The sequence below is a fragment of the Glycine soja genome, chromosome 9, assembly GCF_004193775.1.
Source record: "Glycine soja cultivar W05 chromosome 9, ASM419377v2, whole genome shotgun sequence".
In the NCBI taxonomy this organism is placed as follows: domain Eukaryota; kingdom Viridiplantae; phylum Streptophyta; class Magnoliopsida; order Fabales; family Fabaceae; genus Glycine; species Glycine soja.
In genome coordinates, this window is record NC_041010.1 from 46190183 (window position 1) to 46213704 (window position 23522).

Genomic DNA, 23522 nt, shown 5'->3' on the forward strand with positions numbered 1-23522 from the left:
TAACTTCAAATTACCGAACACCAACTTTCGTGTCAAAACAAGAAGATCATAACCGTTCAAATTCCATCAATGACCGATCAACGGTCCGCATCTTACGTTTGACTGAGGTACAAACTTTGAAGCTGGAATGATTGGAATTGATGGAAGTTTGACCATAGAAAATTGAGAAACTCATTAATTAATTGTTAAAAAAAAACTGAAAATTCCACCTGTCACCCAATTTTAAGAAATGGGGTTCATAAGATCTGTGTTGTCTGGCTCCATTTTGCTTGTTGGTTTTGTATTTGCAGGAAGCTGTGGTAAGAGAAGAGAGAGAAGGGTTAGGTTTTTCTTTCTCTCTCTTTCTCTTTGTGTTTTTGTCTTCTGTTTTTGACACAAAAAAAAAAAAAACAAAACTTTGGTGGGATTTGAGGGTATTTAGGTTGTGGATTGAGTTGGATTGTTGGGGTTGGAAGAATCCATAGCCATGAATGTGATGCGAAGGTTGAAAAGCATTGCTTCTGGGAGGACTTCCATTTCATCAGATCCTGTAAGCTTAACATCTCTTATTTATTTTCCCAATCAAAATTTTAATTTTTGGACAAAGTTTCATTTTTTTTTTCATTTGGTTGTTGGGAAAATGGACACGCCAACGTTGATCATGGAGTGAACATGTTCGTTGTTTTAGATTATTGGGAAATGTGGAATGATGCTTTTGTTAGACATAAGATTTTCTTTATTTTTTTTAATATGGTTATGAATTTGTTTTAGCACCCTTTGTTGATGTCATTTATTTCAAATGTGAATGATTTACCTTTTGTCTAGGTGATTGTGATTTTGATCATTATTTTTTTTTATTTTATTTTGAATTTCAGATATAGCTTTATTTGATTTGAAAAGGTTTATAATCTGACTATTTGTGTTCTGCTTTTCAAAATGTGTCATTTTTTTTTTGCACTTCTTGGGATTCACCTGATTGTCTAAGGTAATGAGGGCACAAGCTTTGTGTGAGATTGACATGATTGTTAGAGATTTTTGTTGGTCATTGTCAGAGTACTTTTAATTTAATTCAAACCATTTCTTTTCAGGGAGGGGATTGTACCACAAAAAGAGCAAAGTTTGATCAAGACACCGAAGGAAAGGTCAATGAGGAAACATATCCTAATGAGAGGTGCGGAAAAGATCAGGAACACCATGTAGATTCCAATGTTCCTTCAGTGCCTAGAACTGAGAAGTCAGGTTATTATCAGCTTCCAAAAGAATTAAATGAAATGAAGATTGGAGATGACAAAGGCAAAAACAACAATGAGAAGGTATATATTGTGATTCATTTTCTTGTTTTCTTTTGATGTTTGTGTTAGTCGTCACCGTGATACTTCTATATATGTAAAATCATTTATGTATCCATTGCAAAGTAGCATACTAGTTAGTTTTTGTAAAGCTGTTTTTTTTCTTCTTAAATGCAATCACTGAGTATGGTAAATGATTTTCTTTGTGCAGGATATGGAAGCAACTATTGTGAGTGGTAATGGAACAGAAACCGGTGAAATTATTACAACTGCTATTGGAGGTCGAGACGGACAACCAAAGCGGGTATTGATCCCATGAGTTCCTTTATTCCTCTGTTACTTCCCCTTTTGTAAATTTTATTTCATGGAATTAGATTCTGAAAACCCCTTTTCTTAAATTCAGTATTTATGTATTACACTACTTGGTATATGTTATTATAAGGTGATATCACCTGTATTAATGGTTTAGCATGAAATATTTTTTTTACATAGTTACTTGTATTAATGGGTTGCTATGAAATATTTTTGCATATATAACTTGATTTTTGCCTGGCTCAGACAATCTCATACATAGCAGAACGTGTGGTTGGCACTGGTTCTTTTGGTGTTGTTTATCAGGTATTGATATTTATTTTGCAGTATTTCTTTACTCGTAGGAATTGATCCTTTGCTTCACTGTTCTATGGGTTTATCTAGTTACTTTCTTTGCTTATCCACTTCGCTTTGAATTTACTGTAGGCTAAGTGCCTTGAAACTGGTGAAGCAGTTGCAATAAAAAAAGTGTTGCAAGACAAGAGATATAAGAATAGGGAACTGCAGGTTATGCGAATGCTTGACCATACTAATGTTCTCAGACTAAAACACTGTTTCTATTCAACTGCTGAGAAAGATGATTTGTACCTTAACCTAGTTTTGGAGTATGTACCTGAAACTGTCTACAGAGTTTCAAAGCACTATGTCAGAATGCACCAACATATGCCTATCATTAATGTGCAACTGTATACATACCAGGTAATCTAGAAATTTTAAATTGATTGACCTTTTTTTTTTTTTAATTTTTGGTTAAGTTTCCCTGATCATGCTTATAGTATTCGGTTATTTACTTTGAGCTTATTACTTTTGTGCTGTTATTGATTGATCTTGCCAACACTCTCATAGATATGTCGGGGTTTAAATTATTTGCATCATGTGATTGGAGTCTGCCATCGGGACATCAAACCCCAGAATCTATTGGTAAGAATTTATTTTTCTTAAAATTTCCTTGTTTGTGAACCATATTTTATTTATTTCTTGCAATCACGGGAAATGATTATTCCCAGTTTGATGCTTAATACCATTAATTAAATCAATTGATCAATATGAAATATGCATGGTAAACCTCATTTAAATCTTGCCTGGCGGCAGACGCTTGTAAGTTATAAATCTACCATGTTATTGCTTGGAAGAATTAATAGCTAGACAGTCAACTGTGCCACATTCTGTTTATTTTGTTATTCTCTATGGAAGGATTTACCAGATCTTGCTGTTTAATGTATGGTCTGTGAGTGATTGGTTCTGCTCATTGTAGATTTTAATAAATTTTTATAATGATTATTTTGACATAGTATATATTGCTTGGAATCCTTCTTTATAATACCAAAGTGTTTTGATCTGACGTGATTGCATGTCACAGGTTAATCCCCAGACTCATCAGTTAAAAGTATGTGATTTTGGGAGTGCAAAGATGTTGGTAAGTTTATTTTCGTTTTTCCTTATCAATTTGAAAGTTGTACAATAGTTTGTGCCTGAGCTTGTGATATTATTGCGCTATAGGTGCCTGGCGAACCCAACATATCGTATATATGCTCGCGGTATTATAGAGCTCCAGAACTTATATTTGGTGCAACAGAATACACAACTGCTATTGATATTTGGTCTGCTGGTTGTGTGTTGGCTGAGCTTCTTCTAGGACATGTGAGAATTTATATTATTTCTGTCTCTCCATCTCATATGTAGAGGGAATTTCTATTTCTTTTGTAAAAATTGAATTTCCTTTAAGTTCACACCGAAAGTTCTTAATTGTTTCTTCATTCTTGGGTGATATTTCCTATTTAATACTGCTCTGTAGTTTTTTGGTGGGTACTCGTTTATGTGAAAATGTTCTCTTGTGGCTTTTCTTTCTTTAGTAATCAAGTACTGCAAGAAGTAACATGCAGTGACTATAATGCCAGTTGTCCAATGTATTTTTCTTATAAGATAATTCCTTCCTGGAAGCCACTAATTAGCTCTTATTGAATAAATGACACATTTTTAGATTAATGCTTATCTATGACTATGTTGTGCTATTTGCAGCCAATGTTTCCCGGAGAGAGTGGGGTTGATCAATTGGTAGAGATCATTAAGGTAAAGTTTATTGTGTTCTTTATCCTTGTGCTTTATAAGGTTCTTGAAAGTTGCATCCTGTTGGTTTTGGATCATTGAATCTGAGTGTAATTATGTCCACTATAGATCTTGGGAACACCAACCAGAGAAGAAATAAAGTGCATGAATCCAAATTACACCGAATTTAAGTTTCCTCAGATAAAAGCACACCCATGGCATAAGGTTAGCAATTCTTTACTCCCCATTTGTTCCCGGAGTATATTCAATTTGTAATTGATAAATAGTTCCAGTCAGAGATCTGATTGATTATTTATATCAGGTTTTTCACAAGAAGATGCCTTCAGAAGCAGTGGATCTAGTGTCAAGGATGCTTCAGTATTCACCGAATCTACGATGCACTGCTGTAAGTTTTAATTTTCTTCTAGTAATGTCACCTTTTGTAGCTTAATTATATATGCAGTCACACTAATGAAGATTTATATGTTGAAAAAATTATACTTAGCTTTATCCATGTTTTACATAGTTTCATATTATAGAAGTTAGGAAGATATTCAATTTTCTTTGGTTATTCTGTTGTGCTAATGATTATTTTCTGTTGCAGTTGGAAGCATGTGCACACCCTTTCTTTGATGATCTGCGAGAACCAAATGCATGCTTGCCAAATGGGCGACCATTGCCTCCATTGTTCAACTTCACTGCTCAAGGTAAGTTGGTGACAAGCTTACCATTATCTGTTAAATTAAATCATTTACCATTACTTAATTTAAAAAAACAATGCAGAACTGGCGGATGCACCCGATGAGTTGCGTAGGCGTCTCATTCCTGAGCATGCAAGAAGTTGAATTCATTCTTGAGCTTTGTACATGGGTTTTTGGATGAATAGATAACCACACCAGCAATGCTACCATCCCTAACAGTCTAGGTCTCTGTAGTCCACCTTGCACAATCATTGACTATACAGCTCATAGGAACCTTAAAACCATGTAGCTTATTTATCAAGGACCCACACGCCACAATCCCGTGGATGAAGTAGTACTGCCTGGTGATGGGGTTGTAACCATTTTTTAAGTAGTTTGTGATTGATGCATGCCTCATTTGTAAAAGATAATGAGTTCTTGCAATTCTTTGCTCATGTTTCATATAGTTCAAGCTGCTTGTTTCTTAAAGTGGACTATGTGAAATCATCAGATGAGTAGGCATCTTTTTTTTGACCCCTTTTTATTTTGTTTTTGTTACTTTTGTAACAATGAAGTCCTTTCTTCTTTGTTGATGTGTTTGGGTAAACAAGAGCTTATTATATAAGTTTTCATGGATAAGTTATTTGTATAATCAAAGATAAAACAAAGTTAAACTATTTTCACGTAAGTTATTTTCATAAGCTATCCTAAACAGCTTATTTAAAGCCCGGCAAAAATATAAAGCTTATTTAAATAAGCTAAAAATAACTTAAAAAGATAAGTTATTTTCAATTCCTTTTCAAAACATTTATATTTATATTATAAGATAAATCTAGAAAAGTGGTAAATAAGTTCTTTCAGATACATCTGAATATGAAGTACGCTGATCATACGAAATATCTAAAATAAACAAGGACAAATTTCTTCCATTTAAGCACAGAGGATTAACCATTCTCTAGTAGAAACTAATTTTTTGGTATCTAAAGAGAGAAATTACTTTCCCTTAATCCAAAACATATATTGTTATAATTTATACCGTTTTAGTTGTAGGTAGCAGCCACAAACTGGATAAAAATAAATTAATTTCAGAAAGTTATCTCTGAATAAAGAAATGAATATTCTCATTGGATAGAGGAACGCATTTTGTCAATTTGTCTTATATTTATTGGCTAGATTCTTCACTGATGCAAATATTTAATGAAACAAACTATTAGTCGTGGAAGATATTGCCGTTCATCATTTTGCAGCCCATACAGAGACATTAAATTAGAAAAATAAAAATGTCTATCTTTTGTACAACTTGCTTCAAATTTTAATTAATAAAAACTAGTTTTGCTTCCTCTGTCTCAAAATCCATGTCTGTATACATTAAGCTCTTAATATCCTAGAACAAGGTTTATTTCTTCATCTATATGTTCGAACTTCAAACATCATAAAAATGAATTTAACCTTGATGATAGTACAACAGAAACAAAGCAAATTTTTTGTCACTGTCCTATAAGCTTGAAACTATCATGTATCAATTCTCCTTGAATCTGTATGAAAGACAAGTATTAAGATTAAAATGAAATCCTAGCAGTAATCCCCACATGAACATTCTCCTTCCTTAAAATGATGAAAACAAGTTGAATCCCTCAATATGATATGATGAGTGAAAACTCCTGATATATATATTTCATGACAGAATGACAATCTCCGCAAACTCTAAGATTCTTAAATATCCGAATTGGTGCACCTGGTGGAGAAGCAAGTAATCCAAAAGCAACAGCCAGTTTCTCACTGTGATAAGCAAGACCAGCCTCCTTTCCGTCTCTATCCATCTCATGCAATGAAAAATTCATATATGGAACATAACCAGCTTCCTTAATTCTTCTTATAATTTCATCAATCTTGGAATAAATCTCAGCTTCCCTTGGATGTCCTCTATCTTCATAAATGAATGTATGCACGGCAGAATACATGTTAGACAACATAACATATGTAAGGCATAGCATTCATGGGTTCCAACTCAAAAAGATTTGTAGCTGCCCACTGTCCCAATTCTAAGTTACCATGCACTCTACATGCACCAAGGAGTGCCTTCCATACAGTTGCATCAGACTTTTTTTTTTTTAAGCAAAAGAGTCATGCAACGCATAAAAGAAAAAAAAAAAAAAGAGTACAAAGCAACAACCAAGAGAGGAATTAATCCTCAAACAAAGTTTCAATGAAATTTATAACTGGGTAAACTGATGCAAAGATTCATCGCACGAATCTTGGACACGGCATCTCTCACCCAACTCAATCCGACTAAATTTAATTGGAATGTATTGAGAATTAGACTAAATTCAACTCAATTCAAATCAGTTACACTCCTAATAATTAAAGTGTGGGTTATACTATCTTAAATGCATTGAACCCATTTAATAAAATTTGTAGAGTTATTGGATTGGAGAGGTAAGATTCTTAAATTATAAAAAGTAGATATAGATAATATGTAAATGTGAGATCCATTTAAGAACCTCAAAGTGAGTTGTTGGATTATAGATGTTGTAATGTAACATGTTATTTTTTGTTTTAATGCGACAATATCAAGTTATTAAAAAATATATAAGTAAAATGAAATTAATGAAATTTACATATGAATCTTAGTCTAATTATTTTGTACATTCATTTCTATGAAAAATTTCAAAATGTATGCCAAAACAATAGCGTTAAACAATGTACTGTGGTTGAACTTTTCAACATTTGTTAGTCGGTTAATCTCTTGTTTCTTTGACTTCCTTTCATTTAAATAAAAAAAAAAGTGACCCTAGTATTTGCAGAACAGGAAGTCTTAAAAATACTCAGTTTAATTTAATTAATAAAGCATTTACTTGTAATAAGCAAGTGAATTTTACTTGCAATGAAAATACTACTAACTTTTTTTTATCTGCCTTTATTATATCATTAATTTTATTTTATGAATTATTTTCTTCTTATTTCTTAATTTAATTATAAAAATAAAATACAACCCATTTTCTTATCTCATTGATAAAAAAATACCCACGTCAATAAAAGTTGATTTGAGTTGGTAAAAACAAAAACTCATTTCCCACAATGACGGCGCTTAATTCATCTTGCCAATTCATACCTCAACTCATCTAAATTCTTTTTAATTAAAAAAATGAACAAGTCAAATATGTTATGAAGGATTATTCTGTAAAAACACACAAGTGATAAAAAATAAAAGTTGATCAAGTTAAGAATTTTCAATTGAATTATTGAACCACGTTATCACATACGTACTAACAGATAAAAAATAGCTCTGTTCAAGACAGCTCTACAAAACTGGCTCGCAGCATTGAAAAGTCCACGCTCCACGTTAGTTCTCTCTGTCTTTGTGTCCCTTAAATGTTAAATTAAATCCAACCTAAAAAATATCGAATTCGAAGTTTAAGATTCCTATTATAAACCTCATGCATACAATCAAGCAACAAAATACCACCAAGTTTTACATTCCTCGTTCCCAAATAATCCATTTCCAGGTCATTGAATTGAGCTCATATGCGTAGGAAAGGTTTTTGAATTTCTTAACAACCAATAATTATTTATTGAAAGTTTTGATTATAAATCTCTTGAGATTTTTATTAAGAATTCAAAGTTATTTTATAAAGATTAATATTCAGTGCTATATTATTTTTTGTAAAGATTTTTAGATGTTAAGTAGTACTAGTAGTTATCACAAAAACAAATTACTCTCAACGGATTCCATGTCAAAATCCAGAAATCCCAAAAATGCAGAAAATCCCAATCGAACCCTTTTTTTTCTTGATTTTTTTTTGGCTTTCATTGAATTACACTGTTTCAATTGAAAAATATATAAAAACTGAAATATGAAATAAACTATAGCAGTTTTTGTTCTTTATTTAGCCTCATCTAAATTCTCTGAATTTATTTATTGGGTAAAATGGGCTTTAGTTTTTTAACTATTGGTCAAAAGTAGACTTTTTTGTAGTATTAGAATTTTATGTTAATAATTTATGTAATAAAATTTTCATTAAATAACAACATGGATTATTCATATAAAAAATAAAAAAAAATAAAAAATCATTAATTTTCAAATCTAAAAATTAATATGAAATTTGACCAAAATTGAGCCAGAAAAACACATTCTTAATTTCTTACCTTATTTATTTCATGTATTAATTAACTGTAGTCCAAAAACAGAGAGAAAAGTCAGAATTCAGAACCAATACAAAACCCATCTTTCTTGTGACTCCAAAAGCTCACTGGAACTGTTCAAAGATCCCATTCCCAGATTCAACTCAACAATTACAAAACAAAACAATAACTCTTTTTTTCTTCTCTCAAACCCAAACAGTTTCAAGTTTCAACTTTCAATATCCGTTCCAATGCAAAACTCAAACCCATCATCATCTTCCCCCCCTTCCCCTCCTCTGTTGGACACCGCACCGTTCCTCCCCCGGAGCCGCCGCCGCGCGCCGCCGTCTCTGCGCACGGCGGCGACCTTCTTCCGGCGTGCGAGCGGGCGGCGCATGATGCTCCGGGAGCCGTCGGTGCGTGTGCGGGAGGCTGCAGCGGCGGAGGTGGAGGGCCGGCAGAGCGAGTGGGCGTACTCGCGGCCGGTGGTGGCGCTCGACGTCGCGTGGAACGCCGCGTTCCTCGCGATCGGCGCGTCGGTTCTCGCGCTCAGCGCCGACGAGGACCCCTGCGTGCCACTCAGGGCGTGGATTGTGGGGTACCTGCTGCAGGGCGCGTTGCACTCTCTCTGCGTCGTTGCTGAGTTCACAAGAAGAAGAACAACAACAATTAGTGGGACCCACTCCGGTTCTAACGTTGAATGGAGCTTCAGTTCTGAGAGTGATGAAGAGTTTTATCCTTCGGAACAGTTTCTCGAGGGTGACGGAAACAGGTACCACCTCTTGGTGTGTCATTAGTTACTTACTTACTTTGCATTAGTGTAGTCAATTACAATTAATCGAACACCGTGCGTAGATTAATTGGCGTGAGTTGTTCTATTCGTGGTATGCAACTGCGCGTTAAATACTAGGAGAAAGTTGTCGTTCATAGTGATTTTGCCGACTCAACCATGATTGCCTCTAACAAAGGATACTTGATATATTGATTATTAGTTGTGGAAAAGATGGACCTTAAAATTGAGAAAAGGCAATGGTAGATGTCCTGTTTCTATGTGCAAATTCATGTGATGAGTACAAACTACAGTACTATAGGTGTTACTTCACGAGTGTGAGGCTTTTGCCATCTGAGTACAGCTGGTTTCGCCTTGTTTCCTGCTTGTCATGCTCTAATTTTTCTACTACCTGTTATGGGAGGAGGTGTATGCCTTGGTGATGTGCAAGAAGTATCATTCTAGACTATGTGCGGTTAGAGTGACAATGAATGGAAGTGGTAGGGAGGGACGAAATGAAAATTCACAAGGTTTCAATCATCCAATATTATGCATTGTGTCATGCCTTGATGCATTGGTCCATTTTCATTCTCTACTTATGCATTGTGTCATAATTGAGAGTATCGTCTTGTGAGTGTAGTCAATGCTTTGCTGTATTTAGCATTCTAGGTTGGGTGTAGAACTGTTTGTTTTTTACCTTATGCATGCTTGTTAATTTATTGTTCATTGTTTTGTCAGCATCACAAAACACATTGAGTCTGCAAATACCATGCTTTCATTCATATGGTGGATTGTTGGGTTCTACTGGGTAACTGCTGGTGGCCAGAGTTTGACAAGGGATTCACCTCAGCTTTACTGGTTAGTTGGAATTTGGAACAATATTTATTTGTTAAATTGTTCTCTTTATGTAGTATTCTGCCTTGCCACATTTTGTAATCACCATTCATGTTTGTGTTATGCAGGCTCTGTATCACATTTCTTTCTTTCGACGTCATGATTGTACTCATCTGTGTTGCTGTTGCATGTCTTATTGGAATCGCTGTTTGCTGTTGTCTGCCGTGCATACTTGCCATTCTGTATGTGGTGGCAGATCAGGTGAATAAGCTTTTCCCTAATTTTAGTTTTTTGGTCTAGAGGTTATTTTGAGATCACTCAAGTTTTATACCTGTTCATTTCCTAAATGGGAAAAATGAAATTTTGGAATGAGTAGCCAGTGGTCAATGTTGCATGTCTGTGCAGTGGGTTTCATTAGTTAGAAAATTGAAGCAAAACAAATGATCATTAGAGGGAACAAGAACCAGTTAAATGTCAGTAGGGATGGGGTGGAGGGGATGTTTTGTATGTCTATTATACGAACAACAGTGTTGAATTTAAACTTTTTGGGGAAATTCTTAATATAATCAATTAAGTGAAAATATTTTTGTTTTGGTTTACTGAAACCTTATAAGATTTAAAAATTCATCAAAAGGACAGTTAATGCTTTCGTTGATATGTTTAGGAGGATATGAATACTGAGTTATTGGTCTTTCGTTATTGTCTTGTGTATATTGGTCTCTCTTGCTAGTAGTATGTGTGCATTTTGAATCATGCAAGTTAAATTCTGACCTGTAATTGACATCATATTTTCATTGTAAACTAGAGTATCCTTCTCTAAGGTTTAATTCACATATGTTCTAAACCTACTAGGACTCTTTTTTATTTTTTTATGAGGAACTACTATGATTCTGTTGAAATATCTAGAAAATATCTCATAATATCATTATTGTGAATTAGAACATTGTAGAGTATATCAGATGATTTCTTGGAAGTGATTATCGTAGAATAAGAGTTTTCTATTACTAAAATGGCATGTTTATTTAAGCTTAAAAAAGGTAGGGCTTGCTTTATTTCTTGTTTTTGAAAACTATTTTCTGTTTTTGAAAACCGAGATGTTTGATAAGAGTAGTCTTTGAAATCTATTTTCAAAAGTAGTACATTTTTTCAGTTTTTAAAATGAAAAAAATAATTCTAGATTGTTTTGATTTTTTACTTTCAGTTTTTTATTACTCTGACATGTTCTTCATTGTGCCGTCCCATCTTTCCCCATTTACTCTCTTTTTCACACCCTACTAAACATTAGTTTTGAAAATTATTCTACAAAACACTAGTTTTTTTTTTTGAAAGGAAAAAATATCATTTTTAAAAATCAAACACAAATCTCTCGAGTTCCTCATTTTTTAAGCTAAATTTTTAGCTTTTGCAAAAAAATAGTAAAATAGTTTTTTTTCATCTCCTTTTTTCCCCCTAAATAAAGCTTGCATAATTATGATAATTACACATAATATCTTTTAGTTAAAATAAAAGAACTAGCGAACGAGCTGTAGAGCATTGTATTCTGTAAGGCATCATTACCTTATGATAGTTAATATGTTATATTATTAAAAAATTCTCCCTTTTCTCCTTCCCTACCTAAATCCCTTTGATTTCAACAAATTCATCAAGCAGTAATATTTTATACCAACATAGATTTATTTTCAATTTTGTCTAATTCCTTTTTTTTCATTTTTTATATTCTTTTTTCTTCCAAGTTTTCGGACTTTTTATTTTTTACAGCTCCAAGTTTTCAGACTTAATTATGACCTTTGATGTGGTAACAGGAAGGGGCAACGAAGGAAGAGATTGAGCAGTTGCCAAAATATAAGTTCATAATAATAAAGGAATTTAAGAAAGAAGGTGATATTGAAGAATCTTCAAGAGGAATAATGACCGAATCTGAGAGTGAGACAGCCACCGAACATGTTATTGCCTTAGAAGATGCAGTAAGTTGCTAGTTTGGTAAAAAAGAATGATCCTATCTTTCAAAATGTTATGCTTCGAAACACACACACACACTCTCTCTCTCATTAATTTTTTAAAATTATTTTTTCCGCTTAAATTTAAGTTACTTATGTTTTCTATTTATTTAAGTTAATTGTACATATTTTAAGATGAGGACTTAATTAATGTTTTAGTTCCTGAATTTGGGGTGTTTTTTTAGTCCTGAAATTTAGAAATATTTTTTTTAGTCCTGAATTTTGACAAACTGTTTTTTTAGTCTTTGACATAATAAATTAATATTTTATGGTGGTTTTTAGTATTTTGTGGTGATTTTTTAGCATTTTATGACAGTTTTAAAATATAAATTCAAGCGACTAAAATATAAAATTAATTTATGACAGTTAAAAATTGTCATAAAGTGTCAATTTATCATGCAAGAGACTAAAAAGAGTAATTTTTTAAAATTCAAGGACAAAAAATGATTCTAAATTGTAGGAACTAAAAAAAGAAGACACCTCAAATTCAAGGAATAAAATCATAATTAAGTCTATTATTTATTTATTTATGTTAATTATACATATTTTTAATATAATTTTAATATTTTTTATTTATAAAAATTTTACAAATTTGAAAATATCAGCATAATGTTCTGGATACTAGCTAGCCAGTTGTAAAATTGTAAGTAAGCTCTTGTGCACATGTATAGAGCCTTGCTCCATGTTCCTACGATATCCTCTTGATACTTTATAAAAAGTATATATAACGAAAAGATAAATGCATTAATGTCTTTGAAACTAAAACAAATATTTAATGCTTTTTTCATTTAGGAAGTAAGAAGATATGTAGAAAGTTATGGGATGATTTTTCCTCATAACATTTGCACAATAATATCTGAATCGTGTCATAGTAAAATATTTAAAATATAGTTTCTTATTGGTTGTACTTCAGACTTTTGTTCTTAAAGCCGAGTTCATGTTGCTTACTTTAATGCTTAGTATGCTGTTTCTGCTAGCCCTCCTAGCTATATGGGCTGATGGATTGTTTCACTTTCCCAATTTTGGAACTGCAAATTTCAGTTTTGCTTAACTAATCCCACTTCTGACATGAATGGTTGTGGAATAATAACAGGAATGCTGCATCTGCCTTTCTGCCTATGATGATGGTGCTGAGCTCAGAGAACTTCCTTGCAATCACCATTTTCACTGCACATGCATAGACAAATGGCTGCTAATCAATGCTACTTGCCCTCTCTGCAAGTTTAACATTTTGAGGACTGGCAACCACCATCAAGAAGTTTGAACTAGTTCCCTTTTGCATTGCATTGATTACGTGAACAGAACCCTATTCACATCAACCACAGTGCTGTGTATATTCCTCCCCTAACCATATTGGGAACAGTTTGTTTCCAGCAGAATGTGTATTAACTAATATGAATTTGAGTTCTCTCATTTCAGCTGATGACATGATCAGGTAGACACAGTGTCCTATATTAGAAGTCACATTTATTGCACAAGGTCCCAAACCTATTGTGTATAACTGTATCTCTTTAAATGACAAGGTCATGGAGGCTAGAATGAGAATATATCCAAATCCGTGTATATTGTTGGTGCTGTAATTTTAGTATAGAAAATATAAGTGCCATGTTCGATAAATCTCACAGAAAACAGAATCAGCAGCTTTGAGTCACTTTATGTGGTGAATAATGAATAAATTGGGTTTTAACTTTGGAGCATTAATAATCATGCATCTTATTGAAGGTGATTAATTGGACACTATTTTGGTCATTTTCCTGGTGATTAACCAACACATGACAAATACATCCCTGCCAAAAGCCTAACCATTGAATTATCCAGCACATGACACAAATAAACCAACCACCTTATATAGTTAAGTACAGGAAAATTGAGAGAAATACATACTCAGTTTGAATCTGGGAGGGTACAACCTATCAAGGTCTCTAGTTTTTCTGTTACTTCCTCAGTTCCTAAGATCAAAATTTACTGTAGGCCTAAAAATATGTTGAGTTACCCTCGGAAATCGTAATAAAGTTTTATTTTTATTAAATAATTGAGACCCCATGCATTAATCATCAGGAACTTTTTCTCTCTCAAAATATATAACATATTGGAATGGAAGTAGAAAAAAAGGGCTAGCTTTGCATCCCTTAACGATTTTTTCATACAATTCCATCCTTAAATCTTTAATAGTAGAAGAAATCGAATCAAACCAATTATACATATACGAAAATTTAAAACACATGCCTTTTTGTTCTTTTTGTATACCAAAGGCATTGTTCAATGTATAAATTAGAGGCTTATATTACCCGAAATGAAGAGGTCAACAAATTATTAATACAAAAAGAGAGGTCAACAAAGTGAACATAACTCTTCGATCGTGAAACACTTCTTGTAGTTTTTATACACACTAGTGTCAGAAACTAAACAATGTGAACATGCTCACATTACAAATTACTTCAATCTAATCAAGAAGAATAAAGGAATCTAACTTAATTGTTAAATAAGGATAAGTAAATTATTATAAATTTTCTGGTACTTATTTTTTATTCTTTAGATTCTTACAAATAACAAAAGTTTAGTCAAGATTTCTTTTTTTTTTTCTTCCAAATTACATATATATACTCATGCATCTTGGAATATTGAGAGGGTAATTCCAGAAAACTGGAATCCCAGTAACAATTCCGCTAGAATCATCATCCCCACCCATCGACAGTTGCATCCCAAACCCTCTCAAATTATTTTGAATCTCCACCAAAGATTCAGACTCTGCAGATTCCTTCAGCACCCTTACCGAGAAATTGATAACCCCGTTTCTCCGACCCTTCCCATCCAAAAGACGAACCACGTCTTGCATTGCACCTCCATCGTGATGCAGTCGTTGGCATGAACTTCCCGTTCCATGAAGGGTTGTTGTTGTTGCTCTTACTCCCACCTTCTTCTTTCGTTTGCGTCCTCGTTGTGAAGAATTTGGTGCGTGACTGCGTGTGAACGACGACGTATGCTTCGTTTTTGACTGGCTTCCCGTTCATGCAGAGGTTTTCGGCTGACATAATTGTGATCTCTATGCATGGTGTGAGATGATTTATGGGTTTTAGTTTAGAAAAAGACAAGTAAGAACGTGTGCTTTTTTCCTTCTAGTTTAGAGTTCACTTTTTAATTTATATTACTTAATTTAATAACTTTCCACTGTAAAAAGATAAATTTCTTTCGATAAATCTTTATTTATATCATCATAAAAGAGTGAATTTGTGTATTTCAAATTGTTAAGTAATATTTCTTCTTGTTCCTATATATATATATATATATATATAAACAAATAGTTAAAGCATTAAGATACATAAAAATAATTAAATTAAGTAATTTTAATTAATATGACTGCACTAATGCATGATATCAACAAATTTAAGAATTCGTTTCTGTTTTGTCTGGATAAACTTATCGATTAAAATTATAATAAAAGAATTCAATAATTCTACACTTGCTATAAAAAAAAAGCAAAAAAAAAATAAAAATCTATAATGTATTTATTCAGAGGCAAGAACATCCTAGTGAAGAATTTGAAGTGATATCGAGGAGAGCAAAACAATTTTATTGATGTCTCCAAACTAAGACCCATGGCTTTTATACGAGTGAATATATAGTCAGTAGACTCAGCACAAAACACCCAAAAATGCAACACAATTAAGAATCGTACGAAGCCCCTATCTACACAAAATATTACATCAGTATCCCATGATAGGCATTGCATATATATAGTGGCGCATATATTAAATACACAAGGAAAAACAAACTGCTACACTAACCATGAATCCATAATTCTTTGATTTTCTTCTTTGCATTGAGCTTATCAAATCTCACGGTAGAATGGAAAAAGTCCAAGGTGAGATGCAGCAGAAAGGGTACGGACACCAAGATCGGAAGAAGTGCAAGCCACATGGCTGCTATTACAATTCGGTACTATCCCTCTAGCATCAAATCAAGCGCAGCACAAAGTGCACACATCATGGATGCCACAGAAAAAAAACAAGGTGACTAAGCCAAAGAGCAACTTTAAAGGCAAGTTGGTGAGGAAATCATCCTCAGCGTAACGCTATGTGAGAATTCCAATAAACATCAACACCGATGAAGAAGACGTGAATGTCTTTACCTAACAAGATGGGTGTGTTGGAAAAATAAAATAAAAATGAAAGAAAATAAATACGAAGAAGATGCACAGTCTTGAATTAAATAACAAAATAGCAGTAGCAAATTAAATTTAATTGACAGCACATTAATAATGCATTATAACATACAATAAGCACAAGAAAAAAAATTAAATTAAGGGAAAAAATTAAATAGCCTGGGTTGAAGCGCGTAAACGTTATCCTTAGAGAGAAAACGCCCCCACTGCACGGATAAGAAATTCTGATTGCGCTCCTCTCCCAAGATACGACAACCCGTTGGTTCCGATCGTGTGCAGCGAAAGGATCCCCGAACCTTATGAACACTAATGCTCTTACTCTCAAGAAATAAATTATTTTATAAGAGAAGAAATAGAAAATTTTGGGAGAAAAAGATGAGACTGTTGTTCTGTCATGTTTTTAGAAAGGAGGAAAGAGAATATATAGGCATTTTGCAACAACAAAATATGACCGTTGGAAACTAACCTACAATTGTCAAAACAAATCTAACAAACTAGTTTGACTCATTAAAACAAAATCTTAAGAAAATCTAAAATAAATATTTTATTTTATAAAATAGAATTAATATATATTTATAAATTTTAAATTAAAACACAAATATTTATCAACATTCTCCCACATAATTTAAAATTTTAAAATATATTTTCTGAAAGATAATTTGTATAAAAACATAAGAGAAAGAGCATGTAATATTGTATTTCGGTATAAGGAACCTTCCGGGTTTGAGCCTTATACCTAGTGTTTATGAACTTCCATCCGAGAAAAATGTAGTGACTTGATTGTCTTGAAATACATATTCTTTAACCGGACTTTAGTACACAACCCCTACAATATTGGTGTTCAATTAGGTTCTAATCAGTGGTAGCGCGTTACACGGCCTTGAGCTTGTATCTTGTTTCGTGAGTGTCACTTAGAGATTAGCCCAAATCTCACAGTGGCAGCTCCACCACCACACTCACTAGGTGAATCCTCAAAGAGTGGGTTGTGACCCCCACCCCTACAATAATTGTCATCGGATTCATTAAGAGGTATTTTTTTTAAACCAAAAATACACATATTTAAATACCTCAACCTTAATATTGCCACAATTTATAATACACCTCGTCATAGGAATGAGAAACGGAACAGCTCCGTCAAATTTCATTTTGGTGTACTTTAGTCAACAAACAATTTCGTTGTTACCTGTTGAACTCCATTCATGGGATCACCAATCACACGGAGACGGATGTCCATTGTTGTAACTAAATAATGGGCTTTAATCTCATTCCTCTCGACGACTCAAATACTTGTTGACATGTCAACCTTTTTGTAAGCGGATCCGCAATATTATTTTATGACCTGACAAAGTCAAGAGAAATGACACCATGAGAAATCAAATTTCTAATAGACTTATGTCTCACTCTTAAGTGTCTTCTTTTTTCATCAAAATTTTGCTTGTTACTTTAGATATAGCAATTTGACTATCACAATGCATTGGAATTGGAGGTATACGCTTATTTAACAATGACAAATCACATAATACATTTTTAAGAAATTCAGCCTCACTAGTAGCAGTATTTAAAGCAATAATTTTTGCTTTCATGTGAAATAATAATTTGTCTAGTAGATTTTCATGATACTGCACAACCAGCTAAAAAGCAAAGACATAATCACTTGTCAATTTATTTCATCAGAATCAGAAATCCAATTTGCATCATTAAACCCCTCAATGCAGGAAAACATGTATAATGAATGCCATAATTGATGGTTCCTTTTAAGTATCTAAAAACTCTTTCTAATGCAATCCAATGAGAATGATCAGGATTATTAGTATACCTTCCTAATCTACCAACTGCATATGCAATGTCAGGCCTAGAGAAGTTTGTCAAATGCAACAAAGAACCAATACTTTGAGAATATTTATGTGAAGAAATTCCTTTACTCAAATTTTTCTTTAACTTCATGGATGAGTCATAAGGAGTAAAAGCATGTTTCACATTAAAATAATTAAACTTCTTCAATAGCTTTTCAACATAATAAGATTGGGTAAAAGTCATGCCATCATTTTTCTTTATAAGCTTAATTCCCAAAATCACATCTACTTGACCAAGGTCTTTTATGTCAAAGTTTCTAAACAATAAGGACTTCACATAATTTATAAAATGCATATTACCACCAAATATCAATATGTCATCCAGATACAAACATAAAATGACACATCTATTATCATCAAATTGTTTCACATACACATATTTATCACTATCATTAATTTGAAAATCATACAAAAGAATAACTTAATCAAACTTTTGTGTCAATGCTTTGGAGCTTGTTTCAAACCATACAAAGATTTAACAATTTATTTTTCAAGAAAAAATATTTTCAAAGAAAGTCACATCTCTAGACTCCATAATAGTACCATTAGAAATTTCATATACTTCTGAATTAATAACTAAGAATCTATAAGTAGTATTATGTAAAAAATATCCAACAAAATATAATTAATATTTTTTTTCAATTTTCCTTTTCTTATTAATAGGGATATTAACCTTTACTAGACACCCCCACACTTTAAGATATTTCAGATTTGGTTCTCTTTTTCTCCATAGCTCATAAAGATTTTTCTTTTGTTTATAAGGTACTCTTTTAAGAATACGACATGCAAAATATAAAGTTTCACCAAAGTGTTTATTTTATTATTTTTGTATTATATTTTCACAGGCTTATCTTTTATCAATGAGTTATAAATAAAGAGACAATCAGTCAACATGTAACAACAAAATACTTGCAGTAGTAATAATAACGTTAAACAATAAAAATTAAAAACCAAACAACAAATGTCCTGATTTTAAAGACTTGTGTTCACAAGATCATTTGACCAAGTAAAAGATAATTTTCTAATCATATAGGAATGAAATTAGAAATATGCTTTTAGTTTTTCACATAAACTAATTCTAAAAGCATTTTCTCTTCAAAACCATCATTAATGAAGAAAATATATTTTAAATTTCAAATTATAAGAAAATATTTTTCAACAATCTCTCACTTATGTAAAATTTAAGGAAATGAAATAATATAATAAAACATTTTTAATGGAACATCATGCATTGTGTTTTCATCCATTAATTTTTCATGCTTACTAGAAAGGAACTTAATCATATCCATTATAGATATTTTGATACAACATCATGCTACTGCAAAAAAGACTATGCAAGAAGAAAGTATAAAACATTTTCTCTCTAAAACAATTTTTCTCTCTAAGACTGTTGGAAAAATAAAATAAAAATGAAAGAAAATAAATACGAAGAAGATGCACAATCTTGAATTAAATAACAAAATAGTAGTAGCAAATTAAATTTAATTGACAGCACATTAATAATGCATTATAACATACAATAAGCACAAGAAAAAAAATTAAATTAAGGAAAAGAATTAAATAGTCTGGGTTGAAGCGCGTAAACGCTATCTTTAGAGAGAAAACGCCCCCACTGCACGGGTAAGAAATTCTGATTGCGCTCCTCTCCCAAGATACGACAACCCGTTGATTCCGATCGTGTGCAGCGAAAGGATCCCCGAACCTTATGAACACTAATGCTCTTACTCTCAAGAAATAAATTATTTTATAAGAGAAAAAATAGAAAATTTTGGGAGAAAAAGATGAGACTGTTGTTCTGTCATGTTTTTAGAAAGGAGGAAAGAGAATATATAGACATTTTGCAACAACAAAATATGACCGTTGGAAATATGACCGTTGGAAACTAACCTACAATTGTCAAAACAAATCTAACAAATTAGTTTGACTCATTAAAACAAAATCTTAAGAAAATCTAAAATAAATATTTTATTTTATAAAATAGAATTAATATATATTTATAAATTTTAAATTAAAACACAAATATTTATCAACAGGGTGTGCCCTTTTAAGCTTCCTTTTTTCTTATCACTTTTACAACAATGGTATAGCATCACGATTTGTAATGGGAAAATAATCACGGATAAGGGAAAAAAAGAGAGTGAAGTATAAATATAGTGTGTGTTTGAAAACACGATGAACTACATTAAAAGAATTATGATATCCTTAATGCTTAGCTAGCATCTGATGTGGTGGAAAATCATGATGGAATATGAGGTTTTTGGGTCTTCACTGTCAATTTAAATTGACTGATAGTAGTTTATATGATATATATGATAAGAAAAAAAGAAGCAGCGCTGTTCTTAATTGTAAAATAGCTGTTCATGTATTAATCAATTCCTCAACATGAAATCATGTTTGGTTCCACGTTAAGAATTAGTTACATGTTATATATGTAGTAGTTACCTAATTAAAAATATGAAACCAACAATTCAATGCAATTCTAAATCATTTAACGTGAATCAAAACATGTGCAACGTAATAAATAACGGATTGGGTTTGATTACCTGGAACCACTAAACTTCTGTTTGCATCTGCAGAGCTGCATTGGATATGCGATCAAGGGAACGAGGTGGCCCTAACTTTGCTGCAATGTGCAACAAGTTATTTCCTAACGTATCCTGACTGGATGTAAACAACTCTTTATTCTCTATATCGTGTATGAGTTGGAACACTTCTTCTTGACGATTCAGAATTGCATGTGCAAATATGCCTCTGTTACTTTCGTCCATGGCTAACAAAAGTTCAGCATTTTCATATCTCATTGATCCCATGAACTCAGTAATTCCATTCTTGACTGCCTGTAACATTGCATCATGTGCTGACGTGTCACTCAGGTATGCGTCGGACATTTCTGATATTCTTTTGCATAAGCAACTTAGAATCTCAAGTACAAGGTGGTGGTTCATTTTCTCCTCATACATTTTCTGAAATACTGAAAACATTTAACAAGAACTTTAAGCAATTACACAGGGCAAAATGTATGGGAGCAACAGAGATAAACAACATATTAAGTTAGCTGGAAGTATTCACGTACATACCAGAAAATTTTAAAAGTATTGAGGTTTGAACAAACTGTTGAAATTGTCGAAGTCCATCTAAACCTAGCATTGCAAGAAGAAAGTAATTATACTCTTGTAGAACATTTTTTTTTGTAACAGTTCTTATACCATACAAAAATATGAATCGAAATGAAAGATATAATAATGGATAAATAATAAAGATAATATGCCATTGAAATTAAAACTTAATTATAAACATTTATCATAAGACCATCATCATCATGATCACTATCTTCATCATTATCGTAGTGGTCAACCATTGTCATCATATGATGACAACAACGGTAGTGAAAATCATAATTGTAACGGCAAGTGGAAACAATATAACAATATATAATAGTTAGTGATGGTGGTGATGATGGGTGTGGAGGTGACCATAGTGATAATGGTGGGCTAGTAATAAGGATAACAAAGAGAGTGATAATAGCAACATTAGAGTCTTACAAAAGGTGTTTATAACAGGATTTTAATCTCAATGGTTAGATATTTCCAATTTTGATTTAAGGATTGTTATTGTTTTTTTCTCATATTAGTACTGTCTTTTATTACTTTTTATGTTAGTTTTATTAAATATATTGTTTATTAACAGACTAATATATATGAGAGTTTACTATAGATTAATAAAGAGTTGAAGAAAGTCTATTTCAGGCACCACTATGCTATTTTAGAACAAAATATTGAACATATACTTTCTTTTCTATCTCTCATTACTTCACTTTTTCCATCTCTCTCTTCCTTTTTTACTCCACACATTACAGTATGTTTGAATAAAAAAAGGATATGTCACTTTTTCTATCTCATTTTACGTCATTTTACCTTCAAATTTTTATATCACTTTCTCTATTTAGCTTTCCTTGTTTATTTGTTTCTCTCTTTTATTTCCACCAAAAATAGGGTAGCACTGATTTAAGTAAGAATTAATTAGAAACAAACCTGTTAAAGTATGTGTCATAATGCGTGGCCTTTCTGTTTCACGGGGCTCATGGATTACGATCTGGATTCTTCCATTGATAATGTACGTTAAATATATTAAAATTCTTCCATTGATACTGTAACAAAAATATATTGGGAGAAATGTTATTTATTTCTATAAATATTGTGAACCAAGTTAAACTTTTTTTTTACAGAACCAAGTTTAACTTAATGAACGTTAAATACACGGTTACTTCTTATTTTTAATTACTATTAAAAATATAAATATTCAATGGTTTATGTTTTTAATATAATAAATATATGTTCTTAATTTAATTGTATTTTTGGCCTCTTATCATTGTTATTTAATGAACTTAATCCTCTCATTTTTCCCTGCAAATTTTCTGTTTTAACCGTACAGTTTTGGTCTATTAGCTTGAGGTCAAATATTTAATAGAAATGTTGATATGGTTGTGTAGTGGAGCATCATGTCAACATTTACGTTGGATGTCAAGTTAAAAATGGACAAAGGTTATACAGTTAATTAAAAAGTGAGATCAAATTTGATAATTAAAAAAAGAAAATCAATTTCAAGAATAGTAAGAAAACTAACAGTATAACTTAATCAGTATTTTCAATAAAAAAATATTTTTAATTTCTTAAAATATTATTCAGTGCCTATAATAGAAAAACCGAATTTGAAATACATTTTTATATCATAATGGTTGCTTCACAACTTAATCAGTTTAACTCAATCACATGACCTTTGACAGAGCACCTTCAAAGATTTGAGGCCAACAAATGTCACCAAAGTCAGAATTGATAATGGTGATTATATCTCAGTTAAAGGAAAGGGGACAATTGTAATTACAAGTTCTGCTGGCACTAGATGTATTGTTGATGTCCTATTCGTTTTTGAAATTGACCAAAATGTTAAATGTCGGCCAACTAATTAAACAAGGATTTAAAGTTGTATTTGAAGACAAATATTGCAAAACAGAAATTCAGGTTGCAGACTTATTCACCAAGCCACTACTGATTAGTAAGTTTGAGTTTTTAAGAAAGAAATTAAGACTTTACAGATCCTAAAACAAGGAGGAGTGTTAAGAAAATTGATGTATAGACTGCATGTGATATCTTTATCTTTTATTATTTCACTTGTTGAATAAGACTTATTGGTTAAAGTAGTGATTATTAAATTCCAGAAAAGTAGTTCTTAAATTTTAGGAGAAAATATTTCTGTTTTATCTTAATCAGTTGTTCTATTTTTGCTACAAGCATTATAAATATATTGTGTTGGTAGCTGAATAAAGATAACTCTTACAATTTGTTTCTCTCTAAAATATTTACATATTATTGTCTGTGTTTTGTAACATTGTCTTTATCCATTAAAAACCAACTTAAATGAACTGCTTCAACCAATTAAGTTTGGTTCCTGTACTGGGAAATGCATCAGGCATGTGGGCTAA

The 23522-nt window shown here is 32.1% G+C and overlaps 3 protein-coding genes across 3 annotated transcripts; 2 read left to right on the forward strand and 1 right to left on the reverse strand.

Moving 5' to 3' along the window:
• Positions 1-255: 255 nt before the first annotated feature.
• On the forward strand, positions 256-4931 carry LOC114425258 (shaggy-related protein kinase theta-like). Its single transcript, XM_028392107.1, has 13 exons — positions 256-529; positions 1068-1292; positions 1480-1572; positions 1827-1886; positions 2007-2279; positions 2427-2501; positions 2941-2997; positions 3081-3221; positions 3600-3650; positions 3756-3851; positions 3949-4032; positions 4231-4333; positions 4410-4931. Exons 1-13 carry the CDS (start codon positions 467-469, stop codon positions 4469-4471), a joined length of 1383 nt encoding a protein of 460 aa, XP_028247908.1. The 5' UTR covers positions 256-466; the 3' UTR covers positions 4472-4931.
• Positions 4932-8502: 3571 nt separating this feature from the next.
• On the forward strand, positions 8503-13662 carry LOC114425733 (E3 ubiquitin-protein ligase At1g12760-like). The gene is made up of 5 exons (XM_028392684.1): positions 8503-9200; positions 9936-10055; positions 10160-10292; positions 11834-11995; positions 13122-13662. Exons 1-5 carry the CDS (start codon positions 8680-8682, stop codon positions 13290-13292), a joined length of 1107 nt encoding a protein of 368 aa, XP_028248485.1. The 5' UTR covers positions 8503-8679; the 3' UTR covers positions 13293-13662.
• A 6933-nt stretch (positions 13663-20595) lies between these two features.
• On the reverse strand, positions 20596-21401 carry LOC114368556. Its single transcript, XM_028325776.1, has 2 exons — positions 21353-21401; positions 20596-21014 (listed from the first exon to the last, which is right to left on the reverse strand). Exons 1-2 carry the CDS (start codon positions 21399-21401, stop codon positions 20596-20598), a joined length of 468 nt encoding a protein of 155 aa, XP_028181577.1.
• Between the last annotated feature and the right edge of the window lie 2121 nt (positions 21402-23522).